Here is a 12358-nt window from a genome sequence, read left to right on the forward strand (position 1 = left end):
CATAATTGGAATTCTTTAAAAAAGAAAGAATGAATATTTAACAATCTAGTTCCAGAACATTGTCAGAAATAAAAGAAACTTGATTGTATACATGGAAGAAGACATTGAATTTGAGGGAAAAGGAAAACATGAAAAGTTACTATACTTCAAAGATAAAATGGGGCCTCCCTGGTGGCGCAGTGGTTGAGAGTCCGCCTGCCGATGCAGGGGATACGGGTTCGTGCCCCGGTCTGGGAGGATCCCATATGCCGCGGAGCGGCTGGGCCCGTGAGCCATGGCCGCTGGGCCTGCGCATCCGGAGCCTGTGCTCCGCAACGGGAGAGGCCACAGCAGTGAGAGGCCCGCATACCGCAAAAAGAAAAAAAAAAAAAAAAAAAAAAAGATAAAATGAAGAAAGAGGGGAGGAGAAAGAGATTTAGAAGAAGTAGAGAAAGAAGACCAATAAGAGTTTGCACGCATGCTCGCTCTCTCGCTCTCTCTCTGTTTCTCTTTTGAATGCCATTTTTGTCTTAGGCTTTTGATATAACCATGGATATTTTCAGATTATGAGCATTATAGAATTTTCATTCAAGAAAAATACCTGTTTTCAAAACTTAGAAAAGGGACTGTTTATTATTTAATCAATTTTAATATCTGGATTTTTCTTTTTGTTACAGGAAACTGGAAAAGTTTTTGAATTTCAGAAATCTTCAAACCTGTTTAAAGGAAGCCAGTCTACTAGATTATTATGTATCTGGATTTTTATGGGCAAGAGGAATGGACTTTTCTATTATTCAATATTCAAAATTTATGACTTTACTGGATATGTTACTTCATAATCTTAGAAGTAAGTACATTATTTTTTCTTTTTTTAAGAAAAGAAAATTTAGTCCACTGTCTAAATTATTCTTCTTTTGTCTAAATGAATGTTCTGCAAAAGTTCCTAATTTTATTGTTTTTTAGCAAAAATATAGTTCATATCTTCATTAAGTTATAAAGCTTCAAATAATACTTTACAAGGCTAAAGTTCTCATAGTAATTAATTTGCCAGATATATTACTTTCATTTTGAAATCTTATTAGTGCCATCCATCCCCAAAATGTCAAGTAGCTCAGATTTATCTAGATATTTTTTCATTTTTTGAGCTGTTTTCATCTCATCTTACCTGTAATTATTATTGGGATATCTCAGGATTACTGTTAAGAGGAGGTACTTTGGTCAATATCAAAACCCCATGAAATAGACATTATTCACATACACTTATATTTTGTGACTTTTTTTCTTACATAAAATTGAAATGAGTTACTACAGGAAATTTGGAAATTCTTCCTTGGAGCAATTTTAAATGTGATGACTTTTGTTTGAGAATAAACAGAATTGCTACTTGGAAGGAGGAAAAGAAAGAAATCTATTGTTCATTTATTGCCAAGTCTGCGCTAGGCAGTATGTTTGGTTCTAATCTTTAACATACATTATGGAATGCAGAGCAACTCCTGCAGGGGAGGTATCATAATCAATATTTCAGAGCTGAGCAAGCAGTCCAGAGAACAAAGTTGCATAGCTGGGAAGTGGAAGAACTAGAACTTCAATCTTAGAGTATATAATCAAAAGACCTTGAGCACAATAAACGTAAAGGTGTTTCTGACTCAGTTGAAAGACATGCTTGTGTCTATGAGAGAGAGCTTCCTTCCTTCCTCCCTCCCTCCTTCCTTCCCTCCCTTCCTCCTTTCCTCCCTTCCTCCCTTCCTCCCTTCCTTCCTTCCTTCCTTCCTTTCTTCCTTCCTCCTTCCTTCCTTTCTGTCTCTTCTTTTCTTTTTTGGTTGTTTGCTTGTTTTTAGTTTCTTTTTTTTTAATTTGGGCAGGTAGAAGACCTTGTCATCCCTAGAGAATTGTCACCATAATCCTAGTAAAATTTATGCATGGCTTTTGGTCACAAAAAGCTTATTCTGTTCTATATATCAATTTCTAACTATACGGATGCAGGGAAAATATTAAGTGAGTTAGCAAAATTAGTAGAGAAGCCACTTCTGCCCCACATGTTCTTCCTGCTCCTCATCACCCTTAACAAGGGAAGAATTGGTAGTTCTTGTATGTGAGGAGAAGAAATCATTATTTTCCTTCTCTACAAATAGGAGAATTTCATCTTTGCTTTTACTTAGGTATGGGTGCCATGTTAAACATAAATAACTGTACCAACAGAAGAAAAATATAATTATAATTGATAATGAAAAAAATGTATGATATTAACTCACTGATTTCAAATTATCCTGCACATAATAACATAGTATAAAACTAACACAAAAACTGAAGTATCAGGTAGTTAGTCCTGAGAATTCAGTCTTTTCCAGTATTACAATTAAAAATACATATTTTATTAAGACACCTGATAAATAATATAACATTGTTTCAGTTTCAGTTGTTGAACTACAACCTTGCAAAAAAGAATTCTTAGTAAATCATCAAAAAGACAGACTTTGGCTGCTTTTTTCCTCATACACAAATATTTGTAGAATCTTTGAGTACTACATGTCTTGAAACATATTCTTTTAACACTGTTGCCGAAATTACTGGGCAAAGAACAATGTCAATATCAACTTGCATGGAAAATAATAATATTATTATTACCAACAATAAGATGAAGTAGATATGGAGATTATATGGCTTCAAAATAGCTATTATAAAAGAACTTAAATGAAAAGTTATGCACATTGTTGAAACATGTTAAAATATGAAGAATCATGAAAGAAATGGAAGGTATAAAGAAGAAACATTAAAATTTTAGAACCAAATTATACAGTGACCAAAATTAAAATCTCGCTGGATGGAATCAATAGCGGAATGGAGAAATCAGTGAACTTGAAGATAGAACAATAGAAATTATCCAATCTGCACAATACAGAGAAAAAAAGACTGGCAAGCTAATGAACAAAACCTCAGGGACCTGTGGGACAATGGAAGTTCTAATATACATACCATCAGAGTCCCAATAGGAGAAAGACTACAGTGCTAAACAAACATTTGAAGAAACAATGGATGAAAACTTCCCAAATTTAGCAAAAGACATAAGCCTATAAATTCACGATGCTGACTAGGCCACAAACAGGGTAAACCAAAAGAAAAACAACATCAACTAACTGGATCTAATTGACATTCAGAGAACAGTACACCCCAAAACAACAGAATAGTCATTCTTTTCAAGGGTGTATGGAACATTCACCAAGGTAGACTGTATCCTGGGTCATAAAACAACCTTAAATGTAAAGTAACTGACTTACTTCACTCTGTATGACAGACTCTACGTCCCTCCACCTCACTACAAATAACTCAATTTCGGTTCTTTTTATGGCTGAGTAATACTCCATTGTATATATGTGCCACATCTTCTTTATCCATTCATCTGTTGATGGACACTTAAGTTGCTTCCATGTCCTGGCTATTGTAAATAGAGCTGCAATTAACATTTTGGCACATGACTCTTTTTCAATTATGGTTTTCTCAGGGTATATGACCAGTAGTGGGATTGCTGGGTCATATGGAGGTTCTATTTTTAGTCTTTTAAGGAATCTCCATACTGTTCTCCATAGTGGCTGTATCAGTTTACATTCCCACCAACAGTGCAAGAGGGTCCCCTTTTCTCCACACCCTCTCCAGCATTTATTGTTTGTAGATTTTTTGATGATGGCCATTCTGACTGGCATGAGGTGATACATCATTGTAGTTTTGATTTGCATTTCTCTAATGATTAATGATGTTGAGCATTCTTTCATGTGTTTGTTGACAATCTGTATATCTTCTTTGGAGAAATGTCTGTTTAGGTCTTCAGCCCATTTTTGGATTGGGTTGTTTGTTTTTTTGATATTGAGCTGCATGAGCTGCTTATAAATTTTGGAGATTAATCCTTTGTCAGTTGCTTCATTTGCAAATATTTTCTCCCATTCTGAGGGTTGTCTTTTGGTCTTGTTTATGGTTTCCTTTGCTGTGCAAAAGCTTTTAAGTTTCATTAGGTCCCATGTGTTTATTTTTGTCTTTATTTCCATTTCTCTAGGAGGTGGGTCCAAAAGGATCTTGCTGTGATTTATGTCATAGAGTGTTCTGCCTATGTTTTCCTCTAAGAGTTTGATAGTGTCTGGCCTTACATTTAGGTCTTTAATCCATTTTGAGCTTATTTTTGTGTATGGTGTTAGGGAGTGTTCTGATTTCATTCTTTTACATGTAGCTGTCCAGTTTTCCCAGCACCACTTTTTGAAGAGGCTGTCTTTTCTCCACTGTATATTTTTGCCTCCTTTATCAAAGATAATGTGACCATATGTGCGGTTTATCTCTAGGCTTTCTATCCTGTTTCACTGATCTGTATTTCTGTTTTTGTTCCAGTACCATACTGTCTTGATTACTGTAGTTTTGTACTATAGTCTGAAGTCAGGGAGCCTGATTCCTCCAGCTCCGTTTTTCTTTCTCAAGATTGCTTTAGCTATTTGGGGTCTTTTGTGTTTCCATACAAACTGTGAAATTTTTTGTTCTAGTTCTGTGAAAAAATGCCAGTGGTAGTTTGATAGGGATTGCATTGAATCTGTAGATTGCTTTGGGTAGTATAGTCATTTTCACAATGTTGATTCTTCCAATCCAAGAACATGGTATATCTCTCCATCTATTTGTATCATCTTTAATTTCTTTCATCAGTGTCTTATAATTTTCTGCATACAGGTCTTTTGTCTCCTTAGGTAGGAGTGAAGTAAGTCAGAAAGAGAAAAACAAATACCGTATGCTAACACATATATATATATGGAATCTTATTTAAAAACAATGGTCACGAAGAACCTAGGGGCAAGACGGGAATAATGACACAGACCTACCAGAGAATGAACTTGAGGATACGGGAAGAGGGAAGGGTAAGCTGGGACAAAGTGAGAGAGTGGCATGGACATATATACACTACCAAACGTAAGGTAGATAGCTAGTGGGAAGCAGCCGCATAGCACAGAGATCAGCTCAGTGCTTTGTGACCACCTAGAGGGGTGGAATAGGGTGGGTGGGAGGGAGGGAGATGCAAGATGAAAGAGATATGGGAACATATGTATATGTATAACTGATTCACTTTGTTATAAAGCAGAAACTAACACACCATTGTAAAGCAATTATACTCCAATAAAGATGTTTAAAAATAAATAAGTAAATAAAATAAAGTAATTGAAATTATACAGATATATTTTCTGACTATAATGGAATGAAACAAGAAATTAATGATAGAAATATGTCCGGAAAATCTCTGAACACTTGGATATTAAACAGCACAGTTCTTAACAGTCCGTGAGTCAGAGAAAGTCTCAACAGATATTAGAAAAGATTTTTAAGTAAATGATAATAAAACATGAAAATTTGTGTGATGCAATTGAGCCGATGATAAGAGGGAAGTTTGTATCAGTAAATGCTTATATTAGAAAAGAATACAGTCTTAAATGAATAAGCTTAAACTTTAGGAAGCCAGAAAAAAAGAACATGGATCAAGCAGAAAAGAAAGAAATAACAAACAGAAATCAATGAAATTGAAAATGGAAAACCAATGGAGAAAAATCAATGAAACAAAAATCAGGATCTGTGAAAAGATCAATAAAATTGATAAACATGAAGCAAAACTAAGAAAAAAGAAGGAACAGGTTATCATTATCAGATATAAAAAAGGGATATCATTAAAGATCCTGCAGACATTAACAGAATATTAAGAGAATGCTAATTGTATACATACATTAGAAAACAAAAAGGAACTGACTAATTCTCAAAAACCACGAACTAACAAAACTCACCCAAGATGAAATAGGCAACCTGATATTCCCATAATGATTTAAGAAATTGAGTTCGTTGCTAAAAACTTTTGGAAAAACTTCTTCAGTCCCAGATGTTTTCACTGGAAAATTCTATTAAACATTTAATGAAGAAATACCACCAATTATATATAACCTCTTCCAGAAATAGTGGAGGAAAGAACTCTTCCTAACTCATTTTATGAGGCTAAAATTATCTTCATACCAAAACCTGACAAAGAGAAAGAGAGAAGAAGGAGAGGTGAGGGGAGAGGGAGAAGAAAGAGAAGGAGAAGAAAAAGTAGAGGAAAGGTGGGGGAGTAGGGATAGGAGAAGGAGAAGAAATTACAGAGCAGTATCCCTAATGAACATAAAACACATTCCCAACAAAATGTCATCAAAATGAATCAGGCAATTTATAAAAAGAATAATATGCATGACCATTTGGGCTTTATCCCAGAAATTCAATGCTGGTTCAGTATTGAAAACCTGATCAATGTAAATAGTTGAAAGAAGAAAAAAACACATGATCATGTAAATACATGCAGAGAAAGCATTTGACTAAATACAACATCCATTCATTATGTTTTCAAAGTCAGAAAATTAAGAAAAGAAGTGATATTTGTCAACCTCATAAAAGACATCTACAAAAAAGCCACCAACATGCTTAGTGGTAGAAAGACCAGATTCTTTCCCCATAAGATCAGGGTCAAGGTAAGAATGTCTTCTCTCACCACTCCTAGTCAACATAAGAATAGGAGTCTTAGCAATAAGTGCAGTATGGTGAGAAAAAGAAATAAAACACATGCAGATTGGAAAGGAAGTAATCAAGCAGTCCCTGTTCCTATATATATATATATATATATATATATATATATATATATATATATATATATATATATATATATATATATATATATACAAAGTTATACAGAATCAAAACAATTCCTAGAACTAATGAGTTTAGCAAGGTTGCAGGAATAAGGTCAAAACAGACAACTCAGTTGTATTTCACTATGCTAGCAATGTACATTGGTTACCAAAATTTTAACAGATAATATCATTTACAATAACTCAAAAAATAATAGAAGTACTTGAGTATAAATCTAACAAAGTGTATGCAATCTATATGCTAAAATGATGATAAAAGAAATAAAACCTAAACAAATTAAAAAACATACTGTGTCCTTGGATTAGAAGTCTCCACATGGTAAAGATGTCTTCTAGGGCTTCCCTGGTGGCGCAGTGGTTGAGAGTCCGCCTGCCGATGCAGGGGACACGGGTTCGTGCCCCGGTCCTGGAAGAGCCCACATGCCACAGAGCGGCTGGGCCCGTGAGCCATGTCTGTTGAGCCTGCGCGTCCAGAGCCTGTGCTCCGCAACGGGAGAAGCCACAACAGTGAGAGGACCGCATACCGCAAAAAAAATAAAATAAAAAAGATATCTTCTAAATTGATCTGTAGATTTAATGCAGTATCAATCCAAATCCCAGCAGGATTTTTTCTAGACATACTTGTTGATTTTTTAAAATTTATATGGAAAGGCTAAGGACCTAAAACAGCTAAAATTATTTTGAAAAATAAGAGTAAAGCTGCATCCGTCTTACCACTCAATTTAAGAATTACTATAAAGTTACAGTAATGAAGTCAGTGTGGAATTAGTGAAGAGATGAACACATAAATTGATGGAACAGAAGACAGAATTCAGAAATAGACTCACAAAAATGGTCATCTGATTTTTTTTTTATAAATATGCAAAAGCAATTCAGTGGAACCAGGTAGCCTTTTCAATAAATGTTGTTGGAACAACTGCTCATCTATTTTGAAAAAAATACACTTCAACCTGAACTTTCACTTGATACAATTAAATCTAAATGGCTCAGATATAAATTTAAAATATAAAACAATAAATCTTTTAGAAGAAAACATAGGAGAAAATCTTCATGACCTTGGGTTATCAAGAAGTTGTTAGACATGAACCCCAAAACATGACCCATAAAAAAAATTGGATTTCATCAAATTTTAAAATTTTTGTTTTATGAACGTCATTGTTAAAAGAATGAAAAGACAAACCACAGATAGGGAAAAATATATTTGCAAATCACATATCTGAAAAAGGAGTTGTAGTTGTAATATATAAAGAACTCTCAAAACTCAACAATAAGAAAACAAGCAACCCTATTAATAATGAGCAAAGCCATGAAAACCCATAACTTATGTTTAACCATCAGACAAACCCAAATTGAGGAACATTGTACAAAATATTTGACCAGTCCTTTTCAAACTGATAAGGTTATCAAAAACAAGAAAAGTCAGAGAAACTATCAATCTAGGGGAACCTCAGGAGACATGACTACCAAGTGTAATGTGGTACCCTGGATGTGATCCTGGAACAGAAAAAGGACACTAAGTAAAAATTAAGGAAATCTAATAAAATATGGCTTTAGTTAATTGTAATCTATAAAATTGGTTTATTAGTAGTAAATAAAGGTACCATGATAATGTTTGATGTTAAAAATAAGAGAAACTGTGTGGAGTATGCAGGAATTCTCAATACTATTTTTGTAATTTTTCTATAAATATAAATCTTTTCCAAAATAAGTTTATCTTATTTTAAAAATGGGCAAAGAATTTGAATAAACCCTTCACCAAAGAAGATATAAGGATAGCAAATAAACTCCTGAAAAGTTGTTCAACATCATTTGTCATTAGGGAAATATAAAATAAAACCACTATGACTAATATGTATAAAATAGATAACTAATAAGAAGCTGTTGTATAAAAAATAAATAAAATAAAGATGTTCAAAGAAAAGAAAAACACCACTACACAACTATTAGAATGGCTAAACTAAAAAATACTGGCAATCCCAAATGCTGACAAAGACACAGAGCACCTAGAACTCTTACGCTTTGCTTTTGGAAATGCAAAATGGCACAGCCACTCTGGACAATAGTTGGCAGCGTCTTATAAAATTATATCCCATCCATCCTACTCCTAGGCATTACTCTAAAGAAAGAAAAACATATGTTCACCCAAAACCTGTGCACGAATGTTGTCTAGCAGCTCTATTCATAAGAGCTCAAAACTGAAAACTGAATGTCTATCAATAGATGAACAGGTAAACAAACTATGGTATATCCATACAATGGAACACTACTTAGCAATAAAAGTGATTGAACCATGATTCAACAATTTGGATCTGTCTCAGTAGCATCACACTGAGTTGAAGTCAGTCTCAAAAGATTGTATACTGTATCATTACCTTTATGGGAAATTCTCAACAGGACACAACTATAGCAGTGGAGAACAAATCAGTGTTTGCCAGAGGTTAGGGTGAGGAGAGGACATAAAAGGATAGCATGAGGGAGTTTTTTGAGATGATGTAACTGTTCTGTATCACAATTGTAGTGGTTACATGATCTTTACAAGTGTTTAAGTTCATAGAACTGTACACCAAAAGGAAAAGTCAATTTCACTGTATAATTTTTAATAATATTTATGTATGAAAACAAAGATTTAGTGAAAGAAAATATATATGCTCTAACAAGAAATAGAAACTATGCAGAATAAACTTTTAAAAAAGTAATGTGCAAGCTCTATATGAAGAAAACTTCAAAGAATTTTAAAGCCACAAAGGAAGTTTTTAACATTTGGAAAAAACTTACAATGTTCTTTGAAAGACCTAACATCATAAAAATGCTAAATCTCACCAAGTTAATTTATAATATAAATATGCCAATAAAAATGCCAACAGTTTTTTGTTAATGTTTTTGCCTAGGGGTGGGTTACTAGGCAAGTGATTCTAACAAAAAAATGTGGAAAATAAAAAAATAGAAATAGCCAGAAAAACTGTCTTTTAAAAGTGTAACAAGCTTTAGCATATCTTAGTAGTAGTAGTACTAGTAGTAGTGTTATAAAATCTCAAGTATTTTAACACAGTGGTGAATCACTAAATAGACCAAAGGAACACAACAGAAAGTTAAGCAGTTGACCCAATCACTGGAATTCAGTATTTGGTAAAATGTCATTTCAAATCTGTGGTGAAAAGATAATTATTCAATAAATAATACTGGGACGACTGGGTATCCATCAAGAAAAAAATAAAATGAAGTTGGATTCAAACCTGTCTTTGTTTATAAACCAGAATACATCCAAATGGATCAAACCCTTAAATGTAAAATAAGTGGAGCCATAAAAATGTTAAGAGAAAAACATGGGTTAATTTATTTATAGCCTTGGATGGGGAAGACCTTTATAATTATGCTTCAAAATTCTGAAGCCATACAGACAAAGATAGTTAAATTTGATATATGAAAGCCAGAAGTCTGCAATGAAAAAATACCAGAATCAAAGTAAAATAAGAATTAGAAACTGGGAAAAGCATTGCATCTCAGACATCAACAAACAATTAAGTTCTGTAATGTAAAAAGAGCATGCAGAAGCAAGAAGAAAAAGACCAATAGTGCAATAGAAGAGTATGCCAAGGATATGACTAAAGAAATACAAATGATTCTTAAACAAATGAAAAGTTCAGCCTTAAAGATAATAAGAAAATGTTAATTAAAACTATACAGAAATGTCATTTGTCATATATCAAATTGACAAAACTGTAAAATTTTGGTAGCGTTCTCAGCTGTTAAAGCTGTAAGAAAACAAGTACTCTCTATATGTCTAATGGAAGTTAAAAACCCCTTGTGGAATGTAGGTTAGCAGCTGTCTATCAAATTTACAAGTGTATTGTCTCTTTGACAAATGTATTGTCTCTTCCTAGCAATCCAACTTTTGGGAATTTATCCTACATATCCACTGGCACACGTATAACCTGACATGTATGTAAAGTCATTACTTGCAGTAATGTTTGAAAAAAGCAAAAGATTAGACACATCAACTGAAAACATCAGTGTGAATTCTTGTTTAACTTAATAGATATACAGATGAATAGTTGTATAGTTAAGTGTAAACACATATATACACATACTTCTTAGCTCTGTTCACAAAGAGAGCCAAAAAGCAATGACATCCAGTGGCAGTGAGCATACCATCCAGGACCCAGTTCTTGGATTACAATTTCATTCTCCAAGAAAAGGAACCAGGACTCCTTAGAAAAATGGCTGATTGTAGACCTAGAGCAGGGAACATAAAAGGTGAGCCTGGGGGTATCTTGTAGTGGCCGAAAGAAAGGGCTAAAAAAACAGAATGATGGGGGTATGTCAAAGAAATAGAGAAGCCAACTGAAAAAGCACCCAGTGCCCAAAGTTAGAATAATTTGAACGAAATAACATAGTATTGAATTATAATCCAAAGTATAAAATTAACATCCATGAATCCATACTGATGGAAATTAATGATTGAATAAATAATTAACTGGGGTAAAAGAGACAAATCTCCCATGTAAAATTCCCAATAATTTATGTAGATACTTCACCCTCAACAAGTTGAACACCATTCGCCACCCCTTAAGTGAGGGCTGCAAACCTCCTTCCAAAGAGGACAGTATGGAAAGGGGGAAAAATAGTAACTTTATAGTAGAGAAGCCTGACAGATACAACCTCAGCCAGGTGACTAAGGCTAACACCACTAGTGATGAGCCAGGTTAAATAGCGATACCCTAGATATAATGTGATGAGAATGGCACCGTAGTCTTCCTCTCCAAAACATTTAACCCCTGTCTAATCATGACAGAAGTATCAGATAAACCCAAATTTAAGGACATACTACAAAATATCTGACCAGTACTTTTCAAAACTGTCAAAGCCTTTAAGAACAAGGAAAATATGAGAAACCGTGCTAAGGAGATGTGACGACTAAACGTAATGTGTCCTGGAGGGGATCCTGGGACAGAAAAAAGGCTTTAATAAAAACTGAAGAAATCCAAAGGGTGAACTTAAATAATAATATATCACTATTTGCTCATTAGGTGTGTCAAATGTACCATAGCTATATTAACAATGGGGGAAACTGTGTATGAGATATATGGGGACTCTCTGTGATATTCTTGCAACTTTTCTGTAAGTCTAAAACTACTCCAAAATTAAAACTTTACCTGTAGGGATTAGCCTATCCCTAAATTGGAATACTGTGCAGCGATAAAAAAGGAAAGAATGAGGAAGGTTTTCTAGGTATCATATGTTGTTACTGAGTAGAGTAAGGTGCAGAATTGTATTCTTTTGTTTATGAAACAGACAGAATTAGTATTTATCTATGTCTTTATTTGTTATATATACAAAGAAATGCTGGAAGAATACAGAAAAAACTAATAAAATTTTCTGTGCGAAGGATGTAGGAACTGGGCACATGGACAACAGGATTGGAGGAAGTCTTCTCACAATACACCTTCACATATATTTTTTGAACCATATGAATATGTCATCTATGACTTAAATTGTAAAAAGAAATGCATGACATGAACAGTCTTAAGCTTTGCAACCTCTGAGCTGAGAATTCACAAACTAGAAACAGAATAAAGGAAAGTAGAAAAATTTCATGGATCTCACATTACAAATTTGACAAGAGATTTCCATTTTAAATGTTTTCCATAACATAACTTATGAATATTTCTTTTATGTGAAACTTTATATTGTTG

At 33.8% G+C, this 12358-nt stretch overlaps 1 protein-coding gene across 2 annotated transcripts in view; it reads left to right on the forward strand.

The window, feature by feature from the left end:
* The window catches only part of CABCOCO1 (ciliary associated calcium binding coiled-coil 1), a 127260-nt gene that overhangs the window by 16400 nt on the left and 98502 nt on the right, over positions 1 to 12358 (forward strand). For both annotated transcript variants that reach the window (XM_060090384.1, XM_060090392.1), the window contains exon 3: positions 657 to 826. In XM_060090384.1, the coding sequence (XP_059946367.1) occupies positions 657 to 826 (170 nt within the window). The remainder of the gene's footprint in view (positions 1 to 656; positions 827 to 12358) is intronic.

This window comes from Mesoplodon densirostris, chromosome 1, assembly GCF_025265405.1.
Source record: "Mesoplodon densirostris isolate mMesDen1 chromosome 1, mMesDen1 primary haplotype, whole genome shotgun sequence".
Lineage (NCBI taxonomy): Eukaryota > Metazoa > Chordata > Mammalia > Artiodactyla > Ziphiidae > Mesoplodon > Mesoplodon densirostris.